This window comes from Loxodonta africana, chromosome 10 (genome assembly GCF_030014295.1).
Source record: "Loxodonta africana isolate mLoxAfr1 chromosome 10, mLoxAfr1.hap2, whole genome shotgun sequence".
In the NCBI taxonomy this organism is placed as follows: Eukaryota; Metazoa; Chordata; class Mammalia; order Proboscidea; family Elephantidae; genus Loxodonta; species Loxodonta africana.
Window position 1 is genome coordinate 63,535,512 of NC_087351.1, and position 19,764 is coordinate 63,555,275.

The window sequence follows — 19,764 nt, forward strand, 5'->3', positions numbered from 1 at the left end:
TTTTTTTTCAGTTAGAATATGCCTCCCTCCCTCCCTGCCTTACCTCTCTCCAGCTAAGAATCATTCCATCTGGAAGATTCCCTTTTGTAATCCTGTTGCCATATTCACTATTGGAACATTAAAGGAATATCTCATAACTTTATGGAGCTTTGTCAAACCCTTAGCCTCAACTTAGAATTTTATGTGAATGATACCAGACTCATTTTAAGAATGAGATTCCTTATATCTCTATTGACAGCTTTTTTTTTTTTTCTTTCCCACCTCATCCCTCCAATAGTCCCTCTAGCTTCCAGCTCCCTCTTTTTCCAGCTAGAGAAGTTTCCCATTTTTTCTTAAGCCTAAATAGGTGTTCTATATTGTTCACTATCCTAACTCCTTATTTATTTTCTTTTCAGAATTTATCATAAACTGTAATTGTTTTATGTGTTTATATGCTATCTTCCTTACCAGGATATAGCTCCATGAATGTAGGGACCTTGTCTTATTCACTGTTATTTTTTCATACCTAGCACAGTGTGAAACACATAGTGAGTTTTCAACAGGTATTTGGATACCTTAATCCCTTCTAGAATTTTTGTCTCTTGTTTGCTGAGTTAGGGCGTAAGGGTTACATTTGAGAATGCTTTCATATAGGCCCTTTTCTTCATCATACAAATGGCCTGACTAACCAAAGACACCACAGATATTCCTCAACTTTCTTTTTTTTTGATTTTTTATTGTACATTAGGCAGAAGTTTACGGACCAAATTAATTTCCCAACAACTTTCTTATAGTCAGTTGTTACCTGAATTTTTGGTAATCCTCTGTCCTATGACATTTTTGAAAGGGAAAACAATGATTTATCCCTCAGGGAATTTTAAATAGAGCTTTGTACATCTGTTCTAAATCTATGATTTTCCTACTAAATAGACAATAAAAGGGATCTTGAAAATCAGGGATTTTTCTTCCTGAATTTGATTTGTGCAATCTCTCCACAGGGTAAGAAATTTGAGATTTTGCCTGATGGCTTGCCCTCAGCCAGGAAGCTCATCTACTACACAGGGTGCCCCATGCGCTCCAGACACCTCCTGCAACTCCTGAGCAACAGCCACCGCCTCTACATGAACCTGCAACCTGTCCTGCGCCATATTCGGAAGCTGGAGGAAAATGAAGGTATCACAGGGTTTCAGGGCAGGGGGAAGCAAGTGGTGCCTTTGCCACCCATAAGCCGGGACTTTAGCCTCCTGAAGAATGGGATTTGGAAATGAGGGCTTTCTAGATTCAGAGCAGCATTTCTATTTTCATCTCAGCACTGCCTGGAAAGGCAAAGGATGGGCTTGACTGTAGCACCTATTAAAAACATCTGAGGTAACCCCAATCATTTAACAACACTTGGGGCACAATCGCTTTAGAGTTTCCTATGCTTGGCTTGAAAATCCTTGCAAAAAGCCCCCGCGTGAAGGTGCAGGCCAAGAGTACAGTTTTACCTGCATCTCAGAGCTCTGTATATCACAGACACTCTGGAATTCCTTCCAATATGATTATTCATTACATTACAGTGACCATAGAGGTGGATCCCAGAAGTGTCTCCAGCCTCTCTGATTGACATCTGGGAGGCCACCAATTCTGGCCCAGCAAGAATGACAAACAGGAAATTTTCATTTGAAAATAGAATCATCCAGTCCTGTGGGGGTTCTCCTGAGACACAGTCAATATAGAGCAGCCAAAAAAATGCTGTGTCATCTGGGACCCCAGAATCCTGGGCCCAGAAGAGTGTGGCAAGTCATGGCAGGGAAGCAGAAGGCAGGGATAGGAGTCTCTAAGGTCAGGCTTTTGCCAACTTTACAGTATTAATCTAATGGTCAGCCCTTCATCTTGAGAGTGGCACCCTGAGGTGACTTGATTTAGCACACCTCAAATTCCAGTCCCCCCAAATTTGTTTATTTTTAAATGCCTTCGGTTTGTTTTGCAAATTTATTTTTGTGGTAGTTCTGGTAATTAGACTTTTATGGCAATTAGATTAGATTAAATTTGAGGTATTTATGTGAATGTCACACACATACACACACACCACACATACACATCAGAGCCCTGGTGGCACAGTGGTTAAGAGCTTGGCTGCCAACCAAAAGGTCAGCATTTCGAATCTACCAGCCACTCCTTGGAAACCTTATGGGGCAGTTCTACTCTGTCCTGTAGGGTCACTATGAGTCAGAATCAACTCCGTGGCAATGGGTTTGATTTTTTTTTTTTTTTTTTTTCGTATGTGAATATCCGGATGCAGATTCATATCTTAGATCCATGTCTGAAACAAGGTTTGACCTCTCAGGACTCACCTTTCCTACAGAGACAAGACAAATACCGGTCTCTATTTTTTATTATGGAGGTGTGTGTGTCTGATTGATTTCTCTCCACAGCTGTCTCTCAATCTAAAGGAGACTCCATTTAGAGATCACATTGTAATTTAAATAGCAATGAGAACATGAATCATTCTCCACTGTCTGCCACCAAACTGTGCCTGTTTTCTGAGAGAATTGGTATAACTGTCAGGTGTATTGGCTTCCGCTGCTGCCAGACTGCCAGTTCCTCCCCACAGTGACTCACCAGTATAACAAACACATCCTTCAATGCTGAAATGAATATTAAGAGGAATAGAGACAGGGACAGAAGCACCAAGAAAAATGGTGAGAATAGGTGGCTAGTTAGGTGCAGGGCCCATCGTTTGCCAAGTCTGCCTCATTCCTAAGTGGTCAGTTTAGCATCTTGAGTTCATTTATCCCATCAGCTCTCTGCCAGCAGCATTTTAGTAAGTCTTTGTTTAGACGACCTTAAGGGTGCCCTTTAGAATCTGAAGGAATTATTGAGTCTCCCCTATAGGTTCTAAGGTAAAATTATGAAGAATTTGAATTTTTAGGAGGACATGGCTTTGTCTGTTGCCAAGCGTAGTACCAAGTATATCTGGGGACTTAAACGAGTAGGGGAATGAAGGCATGATAAAATGCCAGTTGGATCTTTTATTTGGATTATCGTAGATAGTTTGGGGTGGGGGGTTTCATGAAAGAAAACTTACTTAGTTTCTGCTACTTAGAGGTGCCTCCAGGACTGAACAAAGTCTGAAACCAAGTTTCTCCCGGCCAACCTTGGCCTGCATCTGTTATCTCGCCCCTACTTAAGGGCTCCGTCATTTTAATGAGAAGAGGCCCTTTCTTGGCATTAGTTTAGCAAAAAACAACATGAAGAGTCAATATTTTTCTTAATTAAATTTCATTTAGAGTCACCTTGTCTGAAACACTGTTTTAACATTTTAAAGCAGAAAATGACCACAAGAATGCTTCAGAAGTATAGCTTAGTAGAGAAAGGGAAATATGCCTCACATCGTTTAAAAAAAAAAAAATTAAACCCAACTTAATTCAATAGCTGGAGTTTATTCTTAAGTCTTAAGTCAAGAGGCCATATTTATGGCATTATAGTCCAAAATAATGTATGAGAATTTTTGTGGTGTCTGAGCTTTTACAATAGAGGGAATAAAAAAACACAAACATTAGTGACGTTATGCGCTGTGGACAACAGTGATTACTAGGCAGATGCGAAGTTTCATTTTGCATTTCTTAGAATAAATTTCAGAATTATTTACATGTTTCCCTTAGTTTGTAACTATGTGGTATGAAGCTTCTTAAACGTTTACCGATCAAGAATCATACCTGTTGCCATCAATTTGGACTCATAGAGATCCTATAGGACAAAGTAGAACTGCCCCAGGCGATTTCCAAGGCTGCAAATCTTAAAAATCTTAAAACTGCCACATCATTCTCCACAGAGCCGCTGGCAGGAGCGAACAGCAGAACTTGTGGTTAGCAGCCGAGCGCTTAGCCACTGTGCCACCAGGGCTCCTTTAAATGTTTGCAAAGGATCTAAATAATATAGCACTATTTTTTTTTTTTTTATGAAGGGACTCAGAGCCAGCTAAGTGGAACACCGAGGCTGTGCTGACATGCTGGCAGGAAATGATTTACGATAGGCTCCTTTTTTTTCCTATTAGGTAGAGAACAGGTGGTGAGTACTGTATTTTTATACAAATAATGCTTGCCTTTTTTGTTTGTTTGCCAACCTCACCCTCCCTGCCATGAGGTATTTTCATAAGTGCTGTTAAATCAATTTTTTTTACATGTTGCTATAAAAAATTAGCATATCGTACTTACAAAAATATCTGGGAGGGGGCAGTTGGCAAACAAACGTAGAAGGTGCGTGTTATTTGCATAATAATATGGTACTTGTCTTCTAGTGAGTATAGAGTAAGTGTAATCGGTTCTGAACCTACCAGGGAGTTGGTAGTGAAAGAGCTGTTTGGAAAGTAATAGAAAAGCTTTTAAATTATTAGATCCACAATTCCCAGTTGCCTTAGATCTCTAACACCCTGTAGAACTTTATCTTACTTTTTTCTCTTCACTTTCTTTCCACCCTTCCAAGGGCCAAATGGATATTATTTTTAAACTACAATGAATAGAAATTGTATGTGAATTTTTCAAACCCTTCAGCTCTTCACCTTCATCTCTACCCCTTTTGCCTTCAGAAAATAAGAATGATTAGAACCAGTTTGCTCCCTAAAAGATGGGTTGTGGATGGATGTACTTCCGTTGCAGTGATGTGTGTGTTGGGCTCTGATGTCTGGTGCCAGTCTGCTTTCTGTGTGGCTGCACACACTCGCCTTTGTGTTTCAGCCTGACCCCTTAGAATTGTCACCAATGGGCTGGAGCCCCAAAACGTAACATAGACTTCTCCGAGCATTTTTGCATTTGCAGCCTGGACAGCACGTCTTCTCTTTCTGCTGATGCCCATTCCCTCTGTGGGGAGCTTGTGATGATTACACTTCAGATCTGGACTCAGACATCAGGAGTAAAAATGTTTTCACTAAACTAAGACACAAGACAATTAAACCCATTAACAGACCCCTGAGAACCTAATTAGTCCACTAGTTAGCAGTTTCTGAAATAATATGAACTTAACATTCCCCAAGGGCACTCTCCATGTTTAACATTGTTCTAATATGTTATTTCTCATCAGTATTAAAAATACAAGAAAGCAAAACTGTTTCTTTGTTTTTAAGTTTCTGGTCTGAAATGCAAAAACAATATTTTTGTGTCGGTTGTACTACTGCAACTCAATTATAACTTTGTGCCTTAAGGTACTGCTAAGTTTAACACTTGATAAAAGGGGCTTTTCCAGTATTGTGTCCTTGCATTAAAGAACAGCACTGACATGTTTAATCAAAGAACAGTTTAACCAGTCAGAAGCCATGTGGGTATAAATCCCTAGACCAGGAGTGATTATTATATTTTCTAAATAGATGATAAAGCCTCACTGATTCAGCCTGTGGAGGAAAAGCAGTCTTCATTAATGTACTACAAAATATTAGAATTCTTTGTAAGAAATTCTCAGAATAGTTTTATTTAAAATTGCATTCAACAGCTAGAGTTAAGCTAGCTAATAATGGACCACCCTGGTGGCATAGTGGTTAAGAGCTACGGCTGCTAACCGAAAAGGTCCACTGTTTGAATCCGTCAGGTGTTCCTTGGAAACCCTATGGGGCAGTACTGCCCTGTCCTTTAGGGTCGCTATAAGTTGGAATCGACTTGACGGCAATGGGTCTGTTTTTTTTTTTTTTTTTTTCTGGTTAACGAATAAATGGTAATTAGCATTATTATATTTATTAAATAGTCTATAACAGTGCTTTTGAAATTATCTGTGAAGAAGAACCAGTTTTTATTTTGTTTTATTTCTAATCTGTCATGGACTGATACTTTTGCAAAATACAAAATCACATGTGTGGTTGTCATGGCAATGTCAGATTGCTCTAAAAGTGCCTAAACATTTACTCTTAATTAAACCCATTGCCTTCGAGTCAATTCCCACTCATAGTGACCCTATAGGATGGGGTAGAAGTGCCCCATAGAGTTTCTGAGGCTATAATCTTCACAGAGATAGACTGCCACATCTTTCTCCTATGGAGCGGCTGGTGGGTTCAAACCACCGACCTTTCAGTTAGTAGTCCAGTGCTTAACCACTGTGCCACCAGGGGTCCTTTATTCTCAATTACTGAACTTACTTCACTGTGAACCAATAATAATTTGCAGATAAGAAGTGGTCTGCTGACTACACTTTGAGTAGCACTGTCTTATAGTGTTTGAAGCTTCAAAAGTCTTTAAGTAGTTTAAGTATTCCACTCACACCTGTTGTACTGGTCTTTATTCACTTTGCAATCTTCTTAAGTGTAGCGCCTATCTAAATTATCGCGACTTTCCAAACACTAGATTCAGAATATGAAATTGTTGTTGTTCGTGGCCTAATGACTCGTTTGAGCTCACCAAAAATTCCTCTGTCTTGGTTGAATATCATGATGATCTGTGTTCCTTAACACACAGAGAAGAAGCAGTACCGAGAATCTTACATCAGCGACAACCTGGACCTTGATATGGACCAACTGGAAAAGCGATCGCGGGCCAGCGGGAGCAGCGCAGGCAGCATGAAGCACAAGCGCCTATCTCGTCATTCCACCACCAGCCACAGCAGTTCCCACACCTCTGGCATTGAGGCAGACACCAAGCCCCGGGACACTGGGCCTGAGGATAGCTACTCAGGCAGCGCCATCCACCGCAAGCTGAAAACCTGCAGCTCCATGACCAGCCATGGCAGCTCCCACACCTCAGGGGTGGAAAGTGGCGGCAAGGACCGACTGGAGGAGGACTCGCAAGATGATGGTAACCTACCCCTGAGGCCCTCCCAGCTAACAGCACTGTCCCATCACTGGCTATCTTCTTTTTCTCGTCCAGTTTTTTCAACTATTGGTTCTGTAGAATTGATGTCTGGGGAGCAGCAACTAAGAAGCAGTAGCAGTACAGAAGGAGAGGTGTCTTGCCATCTTCGCAAAGACTTGATTGAGTTGCTTGTGTTGTGAACAGAGCACCCCTCTAGTCATGATCCTTTGTAGCCACAGGGCTGGGTTGTTGTGAATTTTGAGTACTGATGGTTTTAAGAAGTGGAGTAGAGGTTAGTCTTGCAGCCCTCTTGTTTGTATTTCTGATTCTCGAATTAAATAAGGCAGTGGTTAAGACAGCAGTGGAGTAGAATGCAGTGATAATGACAGAAACATATTCAGCTTCTGGGGGAAAAATTATAAAGACTTGAGACAAGGCCATTTGGTTAATAAGTATTAAGTATCTACCATGTGACCAGAACTACGGGGAGTACACGAAAATATATGGCACTAGGCTGCTAGGAACTTACTCTGTTGTTGAAGAGATAAGATGAGACCTATGGCCTAAATCAGCCAAACTTAGTAGCTGTGTGTCTTTTTTGTATTATTATTCAATCTCAAACAAGCGCTATAGCATTCAGGTTTAGGGGAAAGATATTGACTCCATTAAGGAGAATTGCAGAACATATGTTCAGTTTCTACAGAATTCATTTAGATCTCAAATCCAGTCACTAAATGCATTAAGAGTAGGCAACTATGGGAAATGAGTAGCTTACTGAACTCTAAACTCTGCCTATGCCAGCAGTTTGTGCTTTGGCATTAGGAAGTGACCCATCAGTCTCAATTTGCTGTTTGTCGTAGTAGCATTCTGGAACAGCCTTTCTTCTGTCTTAAAGAATAACTAAGTGATAAGCAAATCATGGGCTTTAGAAGACTAGTGGGTAACACACAATCTTGTGGGAAAAAAGAAAAGTATCACCCAGTTGAGAACTGTCCTTAGAGTTTCCTATCGAAGAGTGTCATTAGCAAATTTATTTTCAAATGCCAATAACTATGTGGATTCCCTCAAAGTATAGGTATGAACTATGGTGTCGTATACTTAACGTCATTGAATGTCTTTTCCTTCATTTGTGTCAGAAATAGAGATGTTGGTTGATGACCCCAGAGACCTGGAGCAGATGAATGAAGAGTCCCTGGAAGTCAGCCCAGACATGTGCATCTACATCACGGAGGACATGCTTGTGTCACGGAAGCTGAATGGACACTCTGGTGAGCTCTGATAGAAAGTTCTTCTCCCTAGTATTGGATTATTCTGGACTGAGAGGCAGGTGTCCAGAAGATAGGAGGAGTGAGGGTGGGGGTCTAGATCAGAGATGAAACTGGAATAAAATCCTTTCCACGTGAGTGTAGTAAACCCCAGGATCCAGTGCCTTCTATGGCAGAAAAGGAAAGGGAAGGGGGGAAAGCACTCAGAATTGGGAATTAGCATCTTCCCCTCCATGCTTTGGACAAAAGGTAGTTGTATAATAGGGTGTTCTTTTTTTGCTGTTTTAACTTCAATCATCAAATAATCATATAATGCATCTGGGAGGGCCTCAGAGACCCTTTAGTACAGCCTCCTCCTTTTTACACGTGAGGAAGCCTGTAGATTAGAAAGGACAAGTACTACATGGCTAGAAATAGTCAGGTGTCCAGGTTTGTTTTGTTTCTTCCCCTTGCTGTATTATATAGTGGGTACAGGACTCTGAGGGAAAAAGTGTCAAACAATACAGACATAAAAAGACATTCTTAAATTCCATATTTGACTAATTCTACTGCCCCAAAGGGTTTTCAAGACTAATCTTTACAGAAGCAGGCTGCCACATCTTTGTCCTGCAGAGCCACTGGTGGGTTCCAATCATCAACCTTTCATTTAGCAAGCTGAGCGCTTAATCACCGTGCCACCAGTGCTCAAGTTTCTTAATATGAAACATGTTATCTTTTTAAAAAGGCAGCTTAATGGGTTTTGTTTTTAAACCACAGTTACCTCTAACACACATGCCATGAAAGAGTTTCTGTTCTTTAGAGAAATACGCCTTAGAGGTACCCTAGGTGATTATTGTCCCATCACTTAAACCTTCGAGTGAAAGACCCCATTGCAACTGAAGTTATCTGTCGTGTTGCCCTGCCAGACACACAGTCCCTGGGTGCTGAGGGAGCCTCTCCCTGCTGCCAGGCACTGGAAATCAGAGATGGACAAGACCAACACAGTCTCCGTTACTCTGGTACTTTCTCTGCAGAATTGTGAGGCACCTTTTATTACAGAATTAATTTGCTAACTTAGTAGAACCGTGGCCTCCAGACACTCTACTGGGAATAGGCCTGCTGATGGTTACAGGGAATTACTCTGTGTAACCAACACAAACCATCAGGCTGTTTGCAGTAGAAATGCTTAGCATTTTTATACCAAGCTTTGTCCCTTTTTTTGCCAGTTTGCTTTATTATGTTGGGTTTTCTCCTTAAAATTATGCTTCGATATATATTAAATAAAATTCACAATTATATGGATATTATATGTGCATGGATGTCTCTTTGTATATATGTTTCTGATTCGAAAGAAAACAGTTTAAAACAATATACAACAAAGTGTCTGTGGGAAGGGCTTCATGAGGAAAGCTGACTTTTACTTTTTACTTATATGTTTCTATATTACTGTTTTATGATAAGCGTTGTTAACGTTGTAATTTTAAATACAAATAAAACAGGATGGCCATTTTAAAAGATTTTATATACAAAAAATGTTTACTGAAATATTTATAATAGCAAAAAAAGAAAATAACCAAAATATTTAACAATGGGTAAAGTACACCATATTCATACAATGGAATATTATGCAGCCATTAAATTTGACATTTTCAAAGAATATTTGAAAACATAAGAAAAGATAGGTGAGAAAAGCAGTACAAATTGTATAAACAGTGTGATCTCAAATTGTAAAATAAAACTGATTTTACATATATGAAAAAAGAAAAGACATAAAAATATTTATAGCCTTTTCTCTGGATGATAGGCTTATAGACAATTTTCTTTTCTTCCTCCACCTGCCTGGTTTTCCAAATTCTCCACATTCTGTGCAGTTAAACATTGTTTTTAAGAGAAAACTTTGAGCTGCAATTGAGTAGTGGCCAAGTATGCCCCTGTGTCCTTCACTCATGTTGAAGTTTGTTCTGAGCACAAGAACTGATACTGACTTTTCTAGTGGTGGGTCTCAGTTTTGGAGCAAATTATTAACAGGCATGGTAAACCAAGGGCACATTTACCAGGAAATCCAAAGGAACCATACTGGTTGCCAACCCATGCACAATTCACATGTTTCTATGAGGATTTGTTCTAAAATTTTAACATTTTCTAGAAGACAAGGATCTTTCTAGAGAAGGACCTTCTGCTAAACCAGTTTATACCAACGCCCAAAGCACGAGCGTCACTGAGAGTTTTCACGGAGAGCATTTACCTACGTGAAAGCCAGGAATGCCTTCCTATTTCATGTTTTAATCGATGTAATTATTGAACACTTATTATATGCAAGACATGTGCTAGACACTGAATCATTATGAGACATTTCTAGAGGTAAGGGATAAAACATAAACAGTCATTGCTATAGGTTGCTAGTAGTGGGCTAAATGAGACTCACCTTAGTCAAGGTTCCTTTTTTATGATAGGAATATACCTTTTTTTTTTTTTTCAGAAGCCATTTGGCTTTATGGATCTGGGGCTTGACATACTCACTTTCTTCATCTGTTTGCAAGAAAAATTTCAGTTTACATCTCCATTCTTGTTAGTGATTTTACCTTTTCAAACATTTTTTTCTGGGTACATCACTCTCATACCACGTTCACATAGGGAAGTTTCAGCCCTAGATTTCTGTTTCCAAAAAATTAGTAGGTTCCCCCTGAACACTAGGGTTGATTAAGGGCTCTTTTGGATCGCAAAGGTCCAGAACTGAATGTTCACTGCAGCCTCTCGGTTCGGCCTCTTACCAGTGGGATCTGCTACAGGAGAATGACCTCATCAGCCAAGAAAAGCTCCCATGAACTGAGTGTGTTTCACATATGGACCCTGCACTCAGCCTTTTTCATGTACTCTTTAATTGTCATTAAAACTCTGTGGTATAGGTGTTGTCATCAGCCCCATTTTATAGAGGAGGAGACTGAAACCAGGGAGGTTAAGTAGCTGGTCAGGACACGCAGCTAATTACTTGTCTGGGCCAGGTTCCAACCCAGAACAGCCTGACACCAGAGCCCCTACAGTTAACCAGCACATGCCCCAGTGGAACCAGACCTAGGAGGCTGAGTTACTGTTCAGGAGGAATTGAATTCACAATTAGTGTTATATGGAAAATGGTTGGGAAGAAAGCTTTATGAGGTATAGTAAAAAGACTGCTAAACATCTACAGTCTTTGTTTTTGTTACTAATGTCATCATAAATAGCTTAATTAGAAGTTTATTTTGGAAAATTCAGACTATAAGTTCCTTCCTATGCTCTAACCTCACATTTATCCTACCCCCCTCTATTTCCTGTAAGACGAGAGAGAGAACATGTTTTGTCCTGGTTGTCTACCACCAAAGCTCACAGTGAGATTTTTCAGTAATGTTTAATATTTGGTCTTTCATTCTTGGTAGTAGTGTATGCTAGAATATAATAGAGTTTGTGGCAAGAGGTGTGAATAATTGGAAGTCTTCATTGTTTTTTTGTTTTTCCTTTCTCTGTTTTACATCAGGATTAATTGTAAAAGAAATCGGTTCTTCCACCTCCAGCTCCTCAGAAACAGTGGTCAAACTTCGTGGCCAGAGTACCGATTCTCTTCCACAGGTATTGAAAGAATTGAAAGTTTTCAGTAGGAACTGGTGTGTGTGTTTGTGTCTGTGTCTGTGTGTCTCAGAAAATGAAAATCAGAAACCCTAAGGAAATGATTCTTACCAGATACAAACATTCTAGTTTTATTTTGGATTTATTTCCTTTTTAATTTACTAGTTCCTACTATTTTCGAGTTGATTTTTATTTACATAAATTATGTACTTTGTTTTGCCCTTTGTAAAGGTGGGAGACCTTTGGTATTTAGGCTTCAGGTTTGCTGTTTTTTTGTTGACTGACTTCAACAACCTGGGAGAATAATTCTCTTGTCAGAGGTGTTGTAACAGAAATGTTTGTACACCCTGGTTATTCCACTTAGATTGAATTTTCAAAGTATGCTAGAGCATTTGATAACCTGTGCTTACTGGTTACACTATCAAAATGTCAAAAGATAGTAGGTAAAATATTCTGAAACTCGTCGCTTCAGCATTTAAATATAATCACAACTGATATTCACCTCTATTTTCTGAGCAGTCATTTTCCATCCTTATGTGCCTTTTTTCCTTTGGCTCTGTCAAAAACCTAAATACTTAGCGAAACATGGAAAATGAGTGTAACAGGGTATATTTATTGTGAGTAGATAGGATTCAAACCCAGGTTATATAGGTCATTTTCATGTTAATTTCTCTGGAGGTAGTATGAGGACACATGCAGGGTTCCAGGCTTTGGAGAAATAGAGCCACTAAGTACGTGCCACAAGCTTTCCACTCAGACCCTGGGCTTCCTGCTCCTTGAAACTGGCTGGATGTAGATAATTCTCTCAGGGCTCAATGCCTAAGGCAAACCGATCTCTGCTAAACCGCCTACTAGGCTATTGTTTGACTTGAAGGTGCCTTTAGGAAAACAGTTCCTTAAAGGCTCAAGGTTCAACACCTACAGGCAGATGGCCTGGGTGGGTCACCCCAATCCCATGAACCCAGAAATCTGGATTCTAGGAGAATCAAAACAGTTTTGTCAGCTCTCTGTGTCTCTCCCCCCTCCCATTTGTGTTTTTCTTTTATTGCTTTATCTCTCTTGCATTCTGCCTTTTTCTTTGCCCCCCTCCATGCTTTTCCCCGCTTCCCTCCTTCCTTTTTTTTCTCCCATTTTTTCTTTATTTCTCTTACTTCCATTTAATAACCAGCTGTAATGTGAACAGAAAGTTTTATTTATTAAATATTTCTCTAAAAACTCCAATGAGTACCATATGTGTAGCATGATGGTGAAGAGTCCGAGCTCCCAGAGTCAAACTGCCTGGGTTTGCATCCCAGGTCTGCCACTCGCTGTTCACCCTCATTGTACTTGAGTGTTTATGGGGCACAGCGAGGCACCAGCCTCCACACCACGAAACGGGGAGAACATTTGTGTGCCTGCTTCATGGATTTGTGGTAATGACGAATGAATTTTCTGTGCGAAAGCCTGTGGGAGTCTGGGAAGGCTCCCCAAGTGCAAGGGTTCATCACGTGCAGTGAGTGCTCAGATTTGTAGACTTTACCAGAAAGACTTTATAAGATGTTTGTTGTCAGGATTGACATTTGGCCCAGACCCTGTTCTCTTCTCCTGGTACTTCTGCCTGTAGCAAAAGTGATAATCGTATTCGTAACAAGAATGTCCTTTGTGGTGTCCATTAAAGGAATATAATGCTTACTTTCCTTAAATAACCTATTAAATATCTACTGTGCATGTAATTATCTGAACCATTTGTTAACTATGTTTCCAGCCAGTACCACCTCTGGGATAATGGGTTCCAAAAACCTGCTACATGCTGTTAAAGCGTCTGGCAGAGCTCGACCTATTTTGGTGTGCAGGGGCTGCCCTAGTCCTGGTGCTTGCCTCCCACCCTTTTGAACCCCAGGAACGCTTTATATTAGTTTTCTGTTCAAGAATTCTGGCTTTTTAAAAAATAGCTCTTCTACATACTGTTTCTTGAAGAATTGTTTTCCCATTTCTTACTGAAAGAATAATAGGCTTCAGCCTGAGAGTGTTACCACACTGAATTGTCATATCATAGAGAAAAACAAAGAAAACAGTGTTTTAACCTACACGACCTTATTTTATGGTAGTTGCTTGATTTCTGTATAGGGGGATTCCTGCTACATTTACTTTTCTGTGCCGTGGATTATTTATCTGAAAATGGGGAGAATAATAGCACCTGCCTTAGAGCTGTTGAAAACCCTGGTGGCATAATGGTTAAGCATTTGGCTGCTAACCAAAAGGTCGGCAGTTTGAATCCACCAGGCGTTCCTTGGAAACTCTATGGGGCAGTTCTACTCTGTCCTATAGGGTCACTATGATTTGGAGTCGACTGTATGGCAACAGGTTTGGTTTTGGTTTTTTTCTAGAGCTCTTGGACCTCTGGTGGCACAGTGGGGTAAGTGCGTAACTGCTAACCAAAAGGTCAGCAGTTCAAACCCACGAGCCAGTCTGTGGGCTAAAGATGTGGCAGTCTGCTTCCTTAAAGATTTACAGCCTTGGAAACCCACCAGGGTAATTCTACTCTGTCCCATAAGGTCCTATAAGGTCGCTATGAGTCGGAATGGACTCAACAGCAGCAGGTTACAGAGCTGTTAGACTAAGTGAGTCAATACATATGGGGCATTTCGATCAGGACCTGGCACATAAAAAAAAAAAAAAATAGTGTCCAATAAATGTTAACTGCTGTTGTAACCAGTGGTAATGGTATTGATATTTTCTTTAGGGGCCTATTAACCTTTTACAACTTTATAGACTGCCTCATTTGCAGCAAATGTTATTAATAACCCTTTGCATTAGCCTATGTTCTTAAAGTTATTTTAACCTGCTCTTATTTTACAGACTATATGTCGAAAACCAAAGACCTCCACTGATCGACACAGCTTGAGCCTTGATGACATCAGACTTTACCAAAAAGACTTCTTGCGCATTGCAGGTCTGTGTCAGGACGGTGCTCAGAGTTTCACTTTTGGATGTGGCCATGAACTGGACGAGGAAGGCCTCTACTGCAACAGCTGCTTGGCTCAACAGTGCATCAACATCCAAGACAATTTTCCAGTCAAAAGAACCAGCAAATACTTCTCTCTGGATCTCACTCATGATGAAGTTCCAGAGTTTGTTGTATAAAGTCCTTCGTGTGCAGCTGTACAGGCACCCTGCTGTTTCCTAGAGGCTGTATAAGCCATGGGTTCTTTCTTTAACTATTACTCATGCCATATTTTCTTCATCCCAAACATAGCTCTGTCTTTATATTTGTGATGGAAATAAAAGCCTTGGGACATTGCACTTTAAGTATTATGCGCAGGTAAAACAACTACAGAGAATGTACAGCTACACATGCACTCTACAGAGTTTACCAGGCCTTCAGAATTTTGGATGGTGGTGTGTGTTTGTTCATTTGTTTTTTTTTTTTTTCCAGATCACTTATGCCTAACATCACATTGTTTATCATGTGAAAGATGTTTTAGATTTATTTGTTTGCTTTTAAGTTTGTTTTTTTTTTTAACCACTCCCTCATGAAATGCTTATGGTTTGAGGGAGGAGAGGTAAGGGTTTCTCTTCTTTGAACAGAGAGAACACTGCCTAGTTATATAGCCATTGCTGCCTCACTGAGGCTGCCCCAAAGTGAACACTGATGAAGTGGTCAAAATCATGTGGTTCTAGAAAGCCAAAGATAGGTACATACAACAAGCTCCAGTCCAGAGTCAAGAAGATGCGAATTAAGCAATAACCAGAAGACTATGCGTGCTGTGATGCCTTGTGACTCCTTCACACCTGATCAGTGCCATGTATCCACTTTGCTCTTCCAGAAAGCTCTAGGACTGAGTTGAGTTCCTCATCCAAGTAACAGATCAGCTGTGGTCACGTCATAATTCATTTTGTGGAGTTTACAAAACTGGCTTATGTTAAAGCTATGGCGATGTATTAGAAGATGTTTCTGCTTACTGGTGATTTTTTGTTTTGTTTTTTATCAGTAACAAATGATGGTGATGCTAGTTTCTGCTCAACCAAAGTACCCTAACTATATGCATATGTTATACATATATAAATACATAGATCACTTGTGTTTATATGTGTTAGGAGCTTACTCTCTTCATTTTCGCTTATGTGACTGCCTTGTATACATGGTCTCCCTTGTTTAATACTTAGGATACATCATGGAATGAATGATGCAATACCTACGATACCTATAGACAATCAGCTGATATGTGTGGGGTTAAGAACAACGGTTTTCTCATTTGTCCTTTGCTGTGAGTCACAATGCTGACTGCATAATAGAATTACTTGAGGAGCTTTTAAAAAAATACCAATGCCCAGGTCCCACCCCAGACCATTTAAATCAGCCTCTGGTGGTGAGACCCAGATGGAATTGACTTTCCTTTTAAAGTTCTTCAAATGGATCTACTATGTAACAGGATTGAAAATCAGTGATCCAGAAGGTGGTTTTTTTGTTTTGTTTTTAATTTTGAAGTAGACATATACAGGAAATGTTAATATATCAGAAAGGGCCATTTTTAAGTCAGTTACTGCTGTGCTGCTGTTAATGATATATAATGAAATTAAGACGGGAAAGTGGGCTTACTAACCTTTGGATGTAAGTAAAAATGTACTTCATTCACACTTCAGGAGAGAACTTCATAGCACAATGTCTTTCTATGAAATGTTTTTAATGATTTAGTATTTTACATTTGTTTACCATATTTTGATACACCATTTTTTCTATCTGCCAGGTTTTATTAAAAAATATTATTTTCTAAAGAAACAGTCATATTTTTATACAAATTTATGTTTTCAGGTAGCAAAGACATAGATTTAGGGTACAGCAGAACATAAGCAGTGTTACCTGTGGATGGGAGTCAGTATTATAGCACAAAGGGTGAGCGCGGAAGGTACTCCACCTGTGCCACACCTCTTTGCCTGCACGCGATGTGACAGGTCAGTGTGTACGCAGTGTATCCTCTTCAGATTAGCTTAGCCTGATGCTTTAAAAAGGAGAGAAAAAGGTTCTGTAGAGTTCTGTAGTCATGAAACTGTTTTCCTTCTATCAAATGCTTTAAAAGAACCAAAGTTTCAGATGTCAGAATGTATAAAAGTATGTCAGTCTCTGTATAAAAGGGTAAAAATATAAAAGGATTATCTAATGACTATTTTACTTATAAGTCATTAGACAATCCACTTCTTATAGATGCTTAAATGACAATTCCTGGTAAAGTTTGAATTCTAAAGGGCCCAGGTCGTGATAATGGTGCATTTCTTTAGCTCTTAGCTTTTCTTGCAGACATAGGGGAAAACCATGTTTAATTAAGCAAGTAGGGCTTTATACTTTATTTTCTCTCTGCTTCAGCCAGAATCAGGCCTTCAGGGTTTCACCAGCATTGGTGGTTTTGCTCACCTGGTTTCTAATTGGTTGTATGAATAGTTTTGTGGGTTTTCAAAATGAACCATGCTGTAAGGGACAGTTTTGCTTTTTGATCCACTGTTTGCAGCAGAATTATATATATATGTATATGAAAATCCATTTTGAATAATTACATTTTTGTATTTGGAAGTTGTTTTAAAAAATAAAAAAGAAAAAGAAAAATATGAAGCTGTTATTTATTCTGCCTTTGTTACATACCCATTGCTAGCCAGTATACCAGTTTGGTATATATTGCTTCTACACTTCTACATTTGTATTTGCAACAGTGAGCTTTATATCTACATAAACTGTAAATAATCCTTTCTGTGAAAGGATCGTCATGTCAGGATACCAAACATGTTAAAAAAAAAAAAAAAAAACCTGCATTATTTTGTAATATTTCTGATAGGTATTTCGTGGTAAGACTAGTAGTCAATAAAGTTACTTTTTGTCTTTAAAGTGTCTTTTTTTATTATTAAAGTTCTCAATTAAGCAAGAGGTGTTAAAGAGTATTTTTTTAGTGTTCTTCCTTCCTAACAAGGGAGCACATTAAAGGGCAAACCTAAAGGTCCAAATTGATAGAATTCTGAACAAAACAGTCCTTGCGATGATGGTAATAGCTGACTCTGAGCACTGCCATGTATCAAACACTGTTTCATGTCTTAGAACTACCTGTGTTAACTCATTTAATCCTCATAGACCCAAGAGGTAGTTCCTATTATCGTTTCATGTGAGAAATGACAGAACCAAAGTTCCAAGCAATAAGGTCAAGAGAGGTGGTAGTTGTCAGCCCAATATTCATTTCCAAGTAATGGGGCTGAAAGGGGTCTACTTTTTAAAATATAACAACTATTGTAACTTATACTCTTAAAATAGTCATCATTGGAGTGTGGGTTTTAATTTTAAAAAATAAGTGGTTGCACTTAACATGCATTCACAAGGCTGGATGTGATGGCAACGTGGTGTCAAGGAAAGAGCCCAGAGTTTAGAGTCAACAGGACTCTGAAAAGCCCCAACTCTCCTTCTAAAGGAAAACCATTACCTTCTCTTTGCTCTAGTTGTCTTGGCTGAAAAATGGAGATAATAATTCAGATGACTGTTGGTGGGTTAAATAGGGTAATGAGTGTGCTGTACTCCTGGTGCTCAGGGTGTGACAGAAGAGGATTTTTCAAATCTCACAACCAATATTTAACTTTTAAAAAACAGCCATTTGGCCATTTGGAAACATACAATCTGAAGCTTTCTAGTGGAGTGTTAACTTGGATTTTGCAGAGTGGTAAAGATTAAGAGTCAAATATTCATTAGCATCAGAGGAAGAAAGTATCGATCACCAACTATGTGTCTGATATTACACCCATTTTGTCTAATCCTCACAACCCTGCAAGGAGAAGTTGTCACCTTCATTTTACAGCTGAGGAAAAAGTTAAACGTGTCCAGTATCCCACAGCTAGTAAATGGTAGAGCTAAGTCTTAAACCCAAATCTGTCCCCCAAAGCTAAGCTACACACATCAAGCTACACACTGCCCTTAGAGAAAGCTCAGAGTCTAACAGGGAAGACAGACTCAAAATTTTGATAGCGTGATAAAATGGAATTTGTTGGTAATTTTTGAGCACCCACGATGTGCCAGAAATTATACAAAGTATTGTTTTGGCAAAGAGGCAGTAAAGATCTGGAGAGGAAGGGGATAGGAGGTGAAATCAGGAAAGATTTTACTAGGAACATGAACCATGAATGGGGACTTGGGGCAGGGTGGGGTGAAGTACAGGCTGTCCAGGCAAAGGCTCGGGAGCCAGAGGCAACAATGCTCATTCAGAGACCTGCAAGCGACTTCTTTTGGCTGAAGTAGTCACTCCAGCCCAGTCATGAAAGACCTTAGCTGCTCAGGTGAGGAGACTGAATTTTTTTCTAGACAGGAAGGAGCCATTGAAGGGGGTCTTAAAAGAAAAGAGACAGTTTAGGGTTTGAGAGAAATAATGGGAGCAGTGCTTATAGAAGGTGAAGAGGTGGCAGAGCGGCAAGACTAGAGAGATGATGAGGGCCTGAACTGAGGGTGTGGCAGCAGGGAGAAAAAGGAAAACATTCAAAAACTACAAAGGAAGAAGAATTGCAGGGCTGTGTTACACACACACACACACACACACACACACACACACACGGCTTTCACTTTTTAAATACTGGAGGAATAGGCCTTTTTTCCCTACTCAGCAAAATCCTTGCAAGTCTAAAGACTTAACTCCTGCTTTATATTATGAATTAAAATCTACTCTGGAAAGCCTGGTGGTATAGTGGTTAAGAGTTTGGCTGCTAACCAAAAGGATCTAACAGGTGCTCCTTGGAAACCCTGTGGGCAGTTCTACTCTGTCCTATAGGGTCGCTATGGGTTGCCAATGGGTTTGGTTTTTTGGTTTCTACACGAATACTTTAAATGTTAAAATTTGGTACAATGGCTACAATTACTGTAGTCTTACAGCATCAGTTCTTAACCTTGGCTGCACATTAGAATAACCTGCTGGAGAGTTTTTCAAAAAATACCAATGCCTGTGTCCCAGCCCCAGATCTTCTGATTTGTTTGATCTGGAGTGGAGCCTGTGCTTGGGTATTACTAAATGCTCTGCATGTGATGCTGATGTGTAACAGAGCTGAAACCAACAGCTCAGCGCATGCACACTATAGGCCAACCAGGCTCTTTGCTCTTGATCCATACTTAGGATGGGTTGGGTCTCCTGGGTGTTCAGGTATATTGCATTTTGTCAGAATGACATTATTTTCTTTTTGCCAATGAAGCTGTCAGA

At 39.7% G+C, this 19,764-nt stretch overlaps 1 protein-coding gene across 2 annotated transcripts in view; it reads left to right on the forward strand.

Annotated features, from left to right (window-relative positions):
* Window positions 1-17,429, forward strand: part of FRMD6 (FERM domain containing 6) — an 89,390-nt gene extending 71,961 nt beyond the window's left edge. For both annotated transcript variants that reach the window (XM_010588633.2, XM_003408601.3), the window contains exons 10-14: window positions 978-1,152; window positions 6,399-6,734; window positions 7,868-7,999; window positions 11,487-11,578; window positions 14,414-17,429. In XM_010588633.2, coding sequence (XP_010586935.1) covers window positions 978-1,152; window positions 6,399-6,734; window positions 7,868-7,999; window positions 11,487-11,578; window positions 14,414-14,698 — 1,020 coding nt within the window. In that variant the 3' untranslated portion in view covers window positions 14,699-17,429. The remainder of the gene's footprint in view (window positions 1-977; window positions 1,153-6,398; window positions 6,735-7,867; window positions 8,000-11,486; window positions 11,579-14,413) is intronic.
* The last annotated feature ends 2,335 nt before the right edge of the window (window positions 17,430-19,764 follow it).